The sequence below is a fragment of the Phascolarctos cinereus genome, unplaced genomic scaffold, assembly GCF_003287225.1.
Source record: "Phascolarctos cinereus isolate Bilbo 61053 unplaced genomic scaffold, phaCin_HiC Scaffold_3;HRSCAF=262, whole genome shotgun sequence".
NCBI classification, from domain to species: domain Eukaryota; kingdom Metazoa; phylum Chordata; class Mammalia; order Diprotodontia; family Phascolarctidae; genus Phascolarctos; species Phascolarctos cinereus.
The window spans coordinates 74415082-74429641 of NW_027555736.1; the positions used below are offsets into that span (position 1 = coordinate 74415082).

The 14560-nt window shown below is 43.2% G+C and overlaps 1 protein-coding gene across 2 annotated transcripts in view; it reads left to right on the plus strand.

Moving 5' to 3' along the window:
• The first annotated feature begins 236 nt into the window (after positions 1 to 236).
• SLIT1 (slit guidance ligand 1) overlaps positions 237 to 14560 on the plus strand; it is a 241731-nt gene continuing 227407 nt past the window's right edge. For both annotated transcript variants that reach the window (XM_020997034.2, XM_020997035.2), the window contains exon 1: positions 237 to 730. In XM_020997034.2, the coding sequence (XP_020852693.1) occupies positions 537 to 730 (194 nt within the window). In that variant the 5' untranslated portion in view covers positions 237 to 536. The remainder of the gene's footprint in view (positions 731 to 14560) is intronic.

Below are 14560 nucleotides of genomic sequence, written 5' to 3' on the forward strand. Positions count from 1 at the left end.
TGAAGATTGCGGCGGCTGGGGCTGGGGAGAGCCGGGAGGGACGGGGTAGGAGGAGTCAGGGCTGATATTTGTGCCTTTAGATTGATGGATGACTGCTGGATGTGAGTGTGTGTATGCGCGCGCGAGAGGGTGTGAGTGTGAGTGTGTGTGTGCGTGCGCTCGCGGCTTTCCCATTTTCCTCTTCGCAGCAATCAGGGAGGGAGGGAGGGAGACAGAACGAGGGAGGGAGGGAGGAAGGGAGGGAAAGAGAGGGAGAGAAATAGGAGAGGAGATAAGCTCACTCTAGAGAACTCCATCCATCCAGAGAGGCAGTGGAATAGCTACTGGAAGAGGAAGGTGCTTTGCATCCAGACACTTCTGAAGCATCAGAGGAAAGAAGCTTTTTCTCCTTCTCTTCCTCCCATTTCCTTCCCCCCCTACCTTATTTTTACCTGGGATTACGCACAAACCTGTGTGGTGCCTGGAGCCAAGCCTAGGACTGTAATGGTCAAAAGATCCAATCTTTTGGCACTGAAACAGGACTATCTGTGGGTACCATGGCTCTGAAGCACAGGGGTGGCCACTCTGCTTGGCTCCGGCCAGAGGTCTGGCTCTTGGTGTGGAATTCCCTGTGCCAGCTGTGTGCCCGTGGCTGCCCTGCTCTCTGCACCTGCACAGGGACGACTGTGGATTGCCATGGCATGGGGCTCAGAGCCGTTCCCAAAAACATTCCGCGTAACACTGAGAGACTGTGAGTATGAGTACCTTTTTCCTTACGTTTACTCCCAGTGGGGAGCAGGCAGCAGCCCCCCACATTAGCCCCGTAATTGCTCCCAGCCTAGATTTAATTCCCTAGTCTGTAGGGCACAGTTTGGGGCCCTGGGTAGAAAGCGGCTGGATTGGTCAGTGGAGCTGAGGTTATTTCCTGAGCCAGAAGCACAGCTGCTTGCCTCTTCTTGATGATTCAAATGGCCCTCCCTAGGGTTATAAGCTCCCTGGCTCCCCTATCCTCACTCACACCTGCACCCCCAGCCCTCCTTTCCCCCTCTTATTATGCTATTTTGAATTGATATAGTAACTCTGTTGTCAGGGTGCTTCATAATCTCTTATGAGATAATCCTTATGGTACCCCCTTGGAATGGAGGTAGTCATCTACTTTACCAGGCATGAAACCTCATTTTGGGGAAATGTGAGCTTGGAATAGAGGTGCATGTGTATGTGGGTGTGTATGCATTTGGCCTTTGCAGGCATGGAGGCTGCTGGGCTGCTGCTGGGGTGTCTTGGGTGTTTAGTTGAGGCTCCTCGAACTGTCTCCCTTTCCCTATTGTTTGTCCTGGTGCAGTATCCCTTCCTTGGCAGGTATCACCCATTAGTTTTCCTGGTTACCCCTCTTCATCTCCAGTCCAGATAAACAATGGAATGAAACATGTCACAGCATAGCCTTGGGACATCTTCGATATTGGGAGCTTGGGTTGTGACTGATCTGGTTCATCCGAGGAGCTGTGGATAAGCCTGGCAAAGGGATGGGGGAGGGAAACCTGGTAAATACCAGGCCAAGAACGGAACTGGTGACAATACTCTTGTCCCCCTCTTCCTGCTGTGGGGCAGGGAACTCTCTTTAAAGAGAGATTTGTTATTTTTAGTAATAAAAACATCATTTCTACTCACTGCCCTCATGCTACCCCCTGCCTTGAATTCTTGAAGAAACTGTATATCTTTTATAGTTCTCCTGGAAAACACTGCTGGGAGACAGAATGTAGGGGTAGCATGTGTGTGTTTACAGAGCTTGGTAATGTGCTTAGAGCCTTATCCAGGCTCTGTATATGCAAATTGGTAGTGTCTATTGCTCCAGACCAATAGTACATCTCATTTTACATCTACAGGATACACGCATGTGTGTGATGGATTTTTGGACACACACACAGAGCCTTTGTACTAGCAGAGAGATTATTGCACCAATAGATTTTGGAACAGGAATTTGGAGGGGGCTGAGCTGCTTCCTTTGAAGCCAGTCTGCCCTTTCTTCCCACACTCCTGTGCAAATCCAGTGGCTCTCAATCAAAGAGCCCATATTTTGATAACTTTTTCACACATTTTCATCGCTCCCAGCAGGTCAGAGACAGAAATCTGACCCTAAGGGGATCATTTTTCTCCATGAAACTTTATGTACTAAGGTCAGCAATTAGGAAGCAGACATTTTCCCCTAGAACCTCCTACTGTCCCATTCTGTAAGTTCCCCCAGTTTAATGTCCTCTGAAGTGTATTGGCCATTTGTGATCAAATACGGGACAGGGAGTTGAGATGGGGATTGAGATTCTGCTTCTGAATCATAGGGAAGAGTTGGAACCCTTGATGACATTCATCAATTCAATTTATTCCTTCTTCAGGTCTACCAGGATAGAGCCAGGGTTTAGAGCTTCCCTCCTCTCTATTCTCATCTCTGTTTGCTCTTTTGAAACAGTGGCTAGCTCTGCACTCCCTGATACAGTACCCACCTTCTGCAGTGCCTACTACCCCGAATAACCTCCTTCTCCTTTGAAAAAAAATTTTTTGTTGAAAAGATTTGATCATTCATTTTTGGTCTCTTTCCTCCCCACCCCCCTCCATGTAATTTCTATTTTAACTCTCCTAAGCTATTTAACTGTATGGAATGAAATGAGATAGAATCCATATAAATGTTAGACTGGTGGAGTTAGGGTAGGCTGAGTGATAAAGGGGAGGATTTTGCGTTTTGCCCCAGGAGTAAATTATTCTGGAGGAAAGTGGAGAGGTCTAATTTTTTACTCTGAGGGGTCAGGAGAGAACTAGGCTTTGATCATGGTTCTGTTACTAGTTGTGTGATCTTGGGCAAGTCATTTGAGCTCTCTGGGCCTCAGTTTCCCTGTCTATAAAATGGGAATGAGATTTCTTACAGTATCTATTCCACAGGATTATTATCTGGAAAGTTCTTTGCAAACCTTAAGAGATGGTAGAAATGTGAATTATTATTATCTGCTGGTTTTGGGTTGAGAGAAATAGTGGAAATAGTGGAAAGAAATATAATGTGTCTTTTAAATAGACCAAGAAAGAGCTACTTGGTAAAGAAAAGAGATTTAAAAACACAAGAAATTTGAGAGAGCCAGGAAAGAGTGCACACATGGACTTAAAATAACAGTGGTAAATTCGTCTCTCTAATCAATATGGGTGTCGAGTGCTATCAGTGACTGAAACAGCAGCTTCTTCTGAGGCTGTGAAATTTTTATAGTCTGCAGCTGTGCATTTCTCTTTTGTCCTCTGGGTAGTTTCTATGGCAGCCTGTGTGGCCAAGCAACTTTATGATCCCATATTCCATAACACTGGTTAGTCTCGTCTCCCTCAAATGATGTGGAATCGTCCCTGGATTCCAGCAGAGGCTTCTGCAGAGAGCTCACCAGAGGCCCCCACAGCTGCTAAGGAAATGCTGTTCAGCTAGAGCAGCTATAGGGGGTGAGCTGGGAGGGGGAGAAGGGATGCTAAATAATTTACTGTAATGGAACAATTAAAATAAAGAGCTAAGGAGCAGGGGTCCCAGAAAGCATCTTCTTATTTGTTGGGCCAGGATTCAGAGGAAACTACTTGGCCTAGCTTTAAAAAAATGAACTACTCTGCTTTGATTAAATATATAGATATTTATTATAAAATTTATTTTTAAAAAAAATGTGAAATTTTACTAAACATGAAATGACTATATCTTAAGATATAGGAAACAACTAGTTACTGATACGGAGGTCATCAGAATCGGCTGTGTGGTGTTAGTCTATCGGCTAGTTAGAGCAAAGGTCAAAATGAACAACTTAGAAAAAAAGCTAAAGATGAATAGGTGACACTTTAAACAGCAGCAACAGTTTCAACCTGACCTGTTCAGATGAGTCCGTGATGCTTCATAGTGGAAAATGGAAAAAAAAAGGCAGAAGATACTGACCTTGATGATCACCATTTCTGCAAATGCAGACTTTCCTGCAAATTTGTAACTAATGTTACAAAGAGCTCAGAATCCTTCTTCACCAGCAAACTTAACCTCCTTGACAGCTAGATAAAGGTGACAGGCAAGGGCAGTGATGGTTTAGGATATAAAATCATCTGTAAAACATTTCCAAGAAGCACAGCAGGTTACTAGCAGCAGTGCCTTCTATCGCAGCAAAAAGCAAAAATACGTATTGGAAAGATCGGCGTGAGATCCGAATGAGCCACATCATTCCAAGAGCATTCCTGGGTGATGAAAGTATCTGGAGGACAGCAAACAGGCGTAAAATAGAACGACTTTGTCAGCGTTTGTAATTTTGTTTTCATTGTCAGTGACAGGCCGGCTACCAATTTTGGATCCTAGTTCCTTTGGGAGAATCATAAAGGTACCCAGTGTACAGTGTAGGTCAGGTATAGGACAGCTATTTATTTCTTCCACATAGAAGAAGTGCAAAACCCGCATAAGCATGTATTAACAAAGACTTAAAACATGGTATGACAATCCATACTCTTATGTCTACGAAGAGATAAGATACTAAAACATTACAACATTTAGTGTGACTATTGAGTTGGCATTTCACCTTCATATTTAGCTCTGCACTTTTTTTCCCCTAATTTTTTAATTTTTAGGCAATTGAGGTTAAGTGACTTACCCAGGGTCACACAGCTAGTCAGTGTCAAGTGTTTGGTCTGAGGCCGAATTTGAACTCAGGTCCTCCTGACTTCAGGGCCTCTGCTCTATCCACTGCACCACCTACCTGCCCCTGGCTCTGCATTTTTTGAGCAGCTCCTTCAAGGTTCATATCTTTTGGTCAGCCAGGACAGGGCATGGACTCAGCCTCCTGCTGGTAGTTCTTTTCTCCAAGTTGTGTATAGTGTGGCAGAAAACTCTTCAAGCTTCTCTAAGTGAGCAGCTTAACTGTTCTAACTGAGGAACCAGAAGTCCTACTTCTTGGACTCAAGAGGTTGCTTGCCATACTGGAGACATCCATCTCAGGATTGATGTTTAGTTTCCTACATTCAGGCAAACAAACACAAAGCAGAAGAGGCAGTAAGACCTTGAGACCCAGGATCAGATTTACCTTGACAGCTCATATACATGCAGCCGTGTGTGAACTGATGCCATAACTGCTGGGGGGGTTGGTGGTGGTAGGGAGAGTGACTCTTTTCATGTGGTGTCCCATGAAATCCCTGTAAGAGTTCCATGCCACATATTCAGGAGATGGGAAGAAGAGAGTGGGAACAGAAGCTGTTTTTTCCTTCGAAGTCTACTCAGTGAGCAGCTCTTCCTGGCTCCTTGGCCAGCCCTCGTTTGTAGCTTAATTTATATAGCAAAACCTCAAAGTGCTATATAAATGCTAGCTATTCTTATTTGAAGGAAGCTAGTGGATTGAACTCCAGGCCTGGCGTCAGGAACACCTGAGTTCGAATTTGATCTCAGACACTTATTAGCTCTGTGTGACCCTGGACAAGTCACTTAACCCTATTTGCCTCAGTTTCCTTATCTGTAAAATGAGCTACAGAAGGAAATGGCAAACCACTCCAGTAGCTATGCCAAGAAAACCCCAAGTGGAGTCATGAAGAATTGGACATGACTGAAACAACTGAGCGACAAGAAATTATTTGGAAGCTGATCGGTATAGTTGATAGAGTGCTGGACTCAAGAGTCAAGAAGACCTGAGTTCAAAAACTATCTCAGCCACTTACTAGTTGTGTGACCCTGAGACAATAAATTTAACCTATGTCTGCTTCAGTTTCTTCATCTTTAAAATGACGACAATAATAGCACTTACCTCCCAGGATTGTAGGGAGAATCAAGTGAGGTACCATATGTAAAGCATTGTAGAAATCAAAGAGCCCTCTATCAATCTTAGCTAGCTAGTTGCTGTCATCATGAAGACCAAGGCATTGACTGTGTCACTCTAAATTCCTTCAGAACTGAGCATGTGTCTCCCAAGAGACTACTGTTCAATGACCCTCTGATTATTAATGGCAAACAAGGAATAAAACAGTCAGAGATGTGCTTGCCAATGGTGCTTGCTACTGTAATGGAGGATGTCTTGCTCAGGGCAAGAATTGAGAAAAGATTATATATAATGAAGTCCTCCAGATGCTTCTGTTTGTGCATGATATTACAGAATCATAGAAACTCAGAGCTGGGAGGAAACATAGAGGTACCCTCGTCTACCCCAAATCAGAAAAAGAATGCCTTCCACAAATAGTCATCTGACCTGTGCTTAAAGACCTCCAAGGAAGGGAAACCTCTCATCTCCTCAGACTGTCCATTTCACTTTTGGGTAATTCTAATTGTCAGGGATGCTCTTTTTTACATCAAGCCCAAATCCAATAAACCCTCTACGTCTTTTTTAGACAAACATCTTTCTTCCATATTGTGCTTGTGAAGTTGATTTTTTTATACCCAAGTGTAAAACTTTATATTTATCCCTATTGAATTTCATCTTCTTAAATTCAGCCCAGTGTTTTATCCTGTGAAAATCTTTTTGGATCCTGGCTCTGTCATCCATCGTTAGCCGTGCCTCTCAGATTTGTGTCATCTACAAATCTGATGAGACTGCTATTTATGCCTTTATCCAAGTCCTTTATAAAAAATGTTTTGCACAGGGCCAACCACAGATCCCTCGGGTATTCTATTACAGATGACTTGCCTCATTGACATTGAACCATTAACAACTAACTGCTCTTTGAGTCCAGCTATGAATCATCTAACTTTATTGTCTTCTAATCTAGCCAGTCTCTTTGCCTTCTCTGTAAGAAGGCAGAGAAGCTTTGATACAATGTAGGTAGAATATATCCACAGCCTTCCCCTGATCTGACAATCACCTAACTCTATAAAAAAGTGAACTTTTGGGAGATGCTGTGCTCCACAGTTGTATTTGTTACTTAGATTTTTCCTCCCTCACCTAATTTTCACCTGATTTCAAAACAACATCAAATGAATGTAAAGGGTTTTTTAATGAAAAAAAAAGTGAGGCTAGTCTTGAAATATCTGTTCTTAATGAAGCTTTGTTGGCACATCTAGTTTTCACCAACTAGCCCTTTAAAATACAAAAGTCTTAGTGTAGTTAAAGCTTAAAACCGCGTTAAGACTTTTGGGATACCCTATATGTTCTAGAATTTAGCCAGGAATCATTGCCCCTAGGGACCCCCTCTGATTTAGGGGACCTAAGATAAAAGAGAAAAGCAAGAAAGTCTCAGTGAACTTACTGGTCTCTTATTTATGGACTTCCTTCTCTTCCCTTGTTCTTGGAAAACCCTTTGGTAACTCCCCAGACTAGGTTGTTATCAGCACTGATAGATAAAGAGATTACTTCATGGAGGTCAAGGATCTTTCAAAGCACTGAAGTGTGATGTATTTTCATATAGGTTTTGGATTGTAGTATCCAGAATGCATAGTTCATGAAGTGGCTTCCTTCAAGGCTCAGCTCATCCATATCCTGTTGTCTGCAAGAGTCTTTTTCCAGTCCATCCTCTCTTCTCCTCCTACCAGTACTAGAGTCTTTCCCAAAGATTACCTCCAATTTACCCTGGATATTTTCTGTCTATACACAGTTGTTGGCATGTTATCTCTTCCATTTTAGAATGAGAGCTTTTTGGGGTCAGAGTCTGTTTTTGCCTTTCTTTTTTGGCTCCCAGCTTCCCTGGCTTCTTTTATGTCCCCACTCAAATCCTACCTTCTATAGGAAGCCTTTCTTAATACTTAATTCTAGTGCCTTCTCTCTCTTGATTATCCCCAATTTATCCTGTATATTCCTTCTATGTGCAGAGTAGTTTGCGTGTTGTCTATCCCTTAGACTATGAACTCCTTGAGGGCAGGGACTATTTCTAACCTTTCCTTATATCTCCAGCACTTAGCATGTGCCCAGCACATAGTAGTTACTTAATAAATGCTCACTACCTTGACTCCTTCCAATGCTCTTTCCATTTCACTCGCCTGTGACTCAAATGTTTTGTTACCAGTTTAGTTACAGAGACTTTTATTTAAGTTTCCTCAAACCCATGTTTTCCAACACTTCCATCCATAGTGTTTTGGCTTGGTGGGGATACTAATGAATGTGGAGAAGCAAGTACTCTTGAAGGGGGAGAGGAGCAAACATTTATTAAGCACCTGCGATATGCTAAGTTCATTACAGATAGTCTCATTTGATCACAGGAACCCTGGGAGGTAGGTGCTATTATCATCTCCATTTTATGGGACACTGAGGCAGACAGAGGTTAAGTGACTTTTCCAGGGTCACACAACTAGTAAGTGTCTGAGGCCACATTTGAACTTATTCCAGGTCCAGCCCTCTATCCACTACACCATCTAACTGCCTTTCTGACCTTCAAAGTTTGCTCTCTGAACTCTGAACCTTGGTTCAAAGGTCTATTTAAACAGCTTTGGTTCCCCTCACCCCCTATCCAGTCCTATGTTTCCCCTGTCTGCCTTACATTTGCAAGTAGATGTCTATCTACTATCTCAAATGCTCAAATGTCTAAAATGGAACTCTTCATTGCATCTTCCCTTCCCACTGGCCCTTCTTCTTAACTTTTTTTTTGTTTCTGTAGGTGGCCCTACCATTTTTCTGACACTGCACCTTGAAACTTGTGAAAAACCTTTGATCATCTCCTTTCTCCTCACTGCCATATATCCTGTTAGTTTCCTAGTCCTCTTTATCTTACCTCTATCTGTCCCTTCCCCTTCAGTTATAGCCTATTATAGTCCAGGTACTTATTTCCTCTCACCTAGACTATTGTAATGGCCCCATCCATACTTGGCCTTCCCGCCTAATCTATCCTTCACTCCAACCTTCAATGGCTGTCTGTTACCCATCCGAGAAAATATGAACTTCTTAGCTTGGCACAGGTTTCATTGCTGGAAGGGAAGTCTAGAGATCATCTGGTCCTCCCCTTTTTCCACAGATGAGGAAATAAGCATAAATAAATAAACATTTATTAAGCATCTCCCATGTGCTAGGCACTGGTGCTCTGTCTGCCATGCCACATGTACCAGTTGCTAGCCCCCCTGCCCGTGAGCCCATTTGTTTACACTACAAACACTTTCAGGTTTTTTTTCCCCAATCAGATGTTTCCAGGCCCTTTTTGATGAATGTTCCCATGTAAGTTTCTTTTAAGTTTCAACTTACCTTTCCAGGGAGAACTCAGTTTCCCAGGACTTTGCTGACACAGGAAGGACATTTTTGCAACAGCTTGATATATGGAAGATCTACCTCCCCTCAGCAATTCTCATTGCTATGCAATAGAACCTCTTCTCCCAGTTCAGAGTCCAGGCTAGGCAGGATGGAGTTTGGACAGCAGGACCCAAGAATCAGTGAATTGGAAAGAGGATTTGAATTTCAGTGCACAAGACACTAACAAGCATCCTATGTACTTTCTCCCAAGGATATTAAAGAACTTTATTCTTCTCATTCAACACGAACCATCATTGCATTTGTATTCTATAGAGACAATTGTCATTTTTAGGGGGATGGAAAATTTCAAAGAAGGCAGTAGGAATCTTTTAATGCTAAAAAATTAAAGGAAGGCTCCTCTCACTACATCCCCCACCCCAACCCTCTCCACCACCACCCTTCTTCCCTTAATCTGGGTTGTCACTTGAAAGCTACAGAAAGCTTTGACTACACTGGCAATTTCCTAGTTCCTGGTGACCATAAATTTCTGTGTCCTCTTAAATGAAGTAAGGAAAGCCTGCAGGATACCAGCTTGCCCTGAAGCGGCTTTTGGGGATTGACCCATATTCTTTATTCCCATTCTGCTCCTCCACCCTAATTGTTTAAAAATGAATATTTTACTGTTTTTTTTTTTTTTACATTGCTGTCACTTCTTAATCTCAGCACTTCCCCTGCCTCTCCTACCCCTCCCTTGTAAAAGAAGCAGAGTTAAAGTAAGCCAGCACACTGGCCAGTGCAGGCCTCCTGCTACCCCTGTGGTTTACCCTCTCCTGAGAAATGGGAGGTGGGCCTTATGGTGTGTTCTCTCAAGTGAAGATTGGCCATAACGTCATTTCCTTTACATTGTTTTAGGTGGATGGAGGATTAGGGGATCTCTGACAGTCCTATGTCCCCATCTGGATGATCACTCACAGAGGATGCTGTAGGTGGGGGTCCTTGTTAGGGGACAGGTTGAACCAGGTGGCTTCTGAGGCCCCTTCTAATGGTGACATTCTGTGATTGCACTTAGAGGTTTGGAAGAGGAGGAGGGATGGAGATGGCAGGATCGGCTCCTGTTATTGGGATCAGCTGGGATATCTGCTGAGCAGCGCCTTCAGTTCAGTTCAGTTCAGCACTGGCATTAGCAGCTCAGCAGGACTCTTTCTTAATGGGATTTTCTTCTCAAGTGCAGTAATTATCACCATACAAATACTTATTACTCAGAGCAGATGATGACCAGGTCTTGTACGGCAGCTACCATACAGCATAGCATGAACCATTTTGAGAGGGAGGGCCTCGTCTCCTTTCTGGTGGTTGCAGTTGGGATGATCATTCATTCATTCATTCAACAAACATTTAGTGAACTGTTTACTAAACATCGAACCAGGCACTAGGGCTATGAACCAGAAACAAAATCCCTGTTCTCAATAGGCACTTAAGAAATATTTATTTCTTTCCTTCCATCCATTGGTAGAGGGAATTCCTATATTAATGAAATCAAAGTTTTGACTTATTTATGTATAATTTGATATATTTTGGTATAATACGATATAATTTTGATATAATTTATGTGCAAAAGGGGCTGGGAAAGGAGATAGGGAGACCAGTTAGGAAATTGTTGGGGGAGATCCAGAATTGAACAAGGAAGATCATTAATAGGATACCAGCCCCCTCTTTTTATATTATTTTTATTTTTTGAAGGCAATCGGGGTTAAGTGACTTGCCCAGGGTCACGCAGTTAGTGAGTATCATATGTCTGAGCCCCCTCTTTTATAGATGAGAACACTGAAGTCTGGAGAGAATGAGTGAGTTGTCTAAGGTCACACAGAGCCTGGATTTGAACGGAGGTTCTCCAAGTCCAGTGCTCAGACACCACACAGACTTTATCTTATAAACTGAGGTGTAGGTCATTCGACTCATGTGGCCATTTTTGGACCATTCCCTGTGTTGTGGCTTTGGAATATTCTTCCTCATTTCTGGGCCTTAATTGGTCTATCTGGTTGGACTAGTGGCCAGTTTCTTAGGCCATTATGTGATTTCTGATTCCACGATGCAGTGGACCATAGGATTACAGATTTTTTTAAAAAATTTTTTTAGGCAATTGGGGTTAAGTGACCTGCCCAGGGTCACACAGCTAGTAAGTGTCAAGTGTTTGGTCTGAGGCTGGATTTGAACTCAGGTCCTCCTGACTTCAGGGCCGGTGCTCTATCCACTGTGCCACCTAGCTGCCCCTGGATTATAGATTTAAATCTTCACAGGACCTCAGAGACTATGTAGTTTAGCCTTCTCAGTTTACAGATGAGGAAACTGAGGCCTATGGAGATAAAACAACTTGCCTAAAGTTTTTTTTCCTCCCAGTCTTGTCTGATTCTTTGTTTTTTTTTTTATTTTTTGGGGTTTTTTTTTGTGTGTGTGTTGTTTTTGTTTTTTTGCTAGGCAATGGGGTGAAGTGACTTGCCCAGGGTCACACAGCTAATGCATATTATGTGTCTGAGGCCAGATTTGAACTCAGGTCCTCCTTACTCCAGGGCCAGTGCTCTATCCACTGTACCACCTAGCTGCCCCCTTGCCTGATTCTTTGTGACCTCATTTGAGATTTTCTTGGCAGAGATACTGGATTAGTTTGCCATTTCCTTCTCCAGCTCATTTTACAGGTGAGGAAACTGAGGCAAACAGGGTTAAGTGACTTGCCAGGGTTACCTAGCTAGCAGGTGTCTGAGGCCAGATTTGAATTCATGAAGATGAGTCTCCTGGACTCTACTGCTCCAAGTAGCAAATGAGGAAAGCAGAATTTGAACCCAGGGCCTTTGACTCCAAATCCAACCCTTTTTCCATTGTACCACCAAGTAATAAGAGAAGCATTTTCATTGGTATCAAAGGGTATTTCCTGGATTTCATTTTCCACTAGAAAGGATGGAGAGCCTAGCCCCTGTTGCAGTCTGTGTAGCTTCCGGGGAACATTGTGTCCTTTCTCTGTGACTCTCAGATTGTTTCCCCTTCCTCTTCGCTGGAGCAAGCACAGACAGGGAACGTCATTCTGGGGCCTTTGGGCTTGTAAATGGCTTTCCAATGCCCGAGTTTCCAGACAAACCCACTTCCACTCACATGACTGTCAGTGCTTCATTCAAGCCCACATTCTCAAAGGAAGTTGTGCAGCTCAGAGGAGAGAGACATTTGTGAAGTCCTGCCTTAAGGAGTCTCCTTTTCCCTCTATTCTGGAGCCAGAAAGATGGCGGCAGTTTATCCTCAGTGCCCTCCAGTATTGCCTTGAAACCAACTTAAGCCAAAAGGGAATGAGGGATGCTTGAAGGAAGGCTTCTTCTTCCCTTCTCAGTTCCTAAGCAGTTTCTTCAACAATTCAACAAGCATTTTATTCCTCCTCCTGTCCCCATACATGTCTTCCGTCATTTCTGCGCTGAGCACCCAAGTGCTGGGAATGCCTCTAATAGGCGCAGTGGGACCATATGGCAAGAGGCCCTTTTACTTAAGAGACTGTTTGTGATTTAGATTCTTCTTGCTCCCACGTTGACTCTTTGGGGTCAGGAGGTCCATGAAAGACTCTCTCCCTCTGAAGTCTGGGGACCAGCTTAAGACAACTTTTTAAAGAGTAGATGTTCCTGCCATCACTAACCCCTCCTCTTTCCCCTTGATTCTCCTGATTCCAGAAAATTCCCTCAGTTGCAAGGGGTTGGCTTTCTTAACCTGATGTGCTTAGGACACCTACAGTGACTCAGTTCTCTTTCTCGGTAATTCTGCTGTCACATCCAATGTTTAACTCCTATTGTACGGAGGTTGTGTGTGAGAATCATGGATGATCCTGGAAATGATAGCGAGTAATGAGGTTGCCAGTAACCATGGCAGCAGCAGCTGCTAACGAAGCTTTTGTTGGCTGGTGTCCATTTGGGGAGAGTGTTCCTTGCCCAGAGTGTTGGGGGAAAAAACAAACAAAGACCATGATGTGCCCAATTCTGCCATTGTTCTAACACCATTTGTAACCAAATTGGTTTTAGTGCAGATTGGTCTAGTAAGCCTGTCTCTTTTGTTTTCTCTTTCCCTTTTGATAGAGATTTGAGTGAATGAGATTTCCAGGGGGACATGCTTCAGCTGACTGTTCCTCTTGGACAAGACTTTTCCTTTGGTTCTTTCCTGTATGACTCTATTGAAAAACAGCTGCCCTCATTCATCTGGACCAATATCTCAAAGGGAAAGTCAGGCATATAAGACCTGTCCCCTTGCTTATCCATTTATTCACTTCATTCATTCATTTGTTCATTCATTCAGCAAATGTGTGTTAAATGCTCACCACGTGCAAGTCCCTGCATTAGGGGAGTAGGAATATTTACTTATTGCTGCTATCTGTCAGTAGGAGAATTGTGAAGGCCTCTTTAACTCCCTTTGACCTCTCTCCTCCCCAGTGGAGTCAGTTATTGGAGGAGATTTCCCTTTGAATGTTCAGGTCCTGGCATAACCAAAACAAGGCATAACAACTTGGTGTGCTTTAGTAATTGATGTTGGTGAATTCCTCAGTAAAATATGGGTGTCCAGGACTTGAAGACCCAAGAGTTCTGGGGTTAAAGGCTCATAACGGTTTTTTTTTGGTTCCCACACCCCCGAGGAAATCTTAGGGGGTTGTTGGAGTTTATCACAGAAGCTCTGATATGGAGTTTATGATCAAATTTGTTGCCTTCTGAGGCTATCTGAGAAATCACTGTGTGTTCTTAACTCTTCCCAACTGATTTCACTTGGGTTGGGATTTTTCTCTCTGGCTTTTCAGTTTCTGGTTGGTTTAGAGTCCTGAATTTGGGGCTTTAAGACCTAGATGACATTTGTTAATTGTGTAAACAAGTCACTCCTTTCAGATTCTGCACTTGTCAAATGAGAGGGTTGAACTGGATTATCTCTGAAATCCCTTGTAAATACTATGGTCCTTGGTTAACTGAATCAGGATTCATTTTGCCCTGGAATATTTTTATTCTTTAGGTTAATAATGCAGATGTGCCTTGGAGGAAAGAAATTTTTTTAAAAAAAATTTCAGCTCTAGTTGACTAGACTAGTAAAAGATCTTTTCTCACTTCAGTCCTGCTCGCCACAAGCTACTTGTGACCAGGCCTCTTATATAGGTGGTAGGAATGCAGAGCCTGAAGCAGTGAGGGCCATTCTGGACCCAATCCCCAGGGTTTGGCATGAGTGGTTCTGGTCTTGAACTTAGTATCCTTACAAGAATGGGCTCATAGGTCTTTTTACATGGGTAAAATTGGCTTGGTCTCATGGGTTTAGGTCTAAATTGGGTCAGACCCTTCATTATCCATGGTCCTGAAGACCTAAAGGGAACTAGTTCAGTTCTGGATTCCCACTGGAAAATTTAGATCAGAATTTTCCCCTAGGGAAACCAATCCCATTTAGATTGCTGACCCTCCCCCAGGCCCTTTACC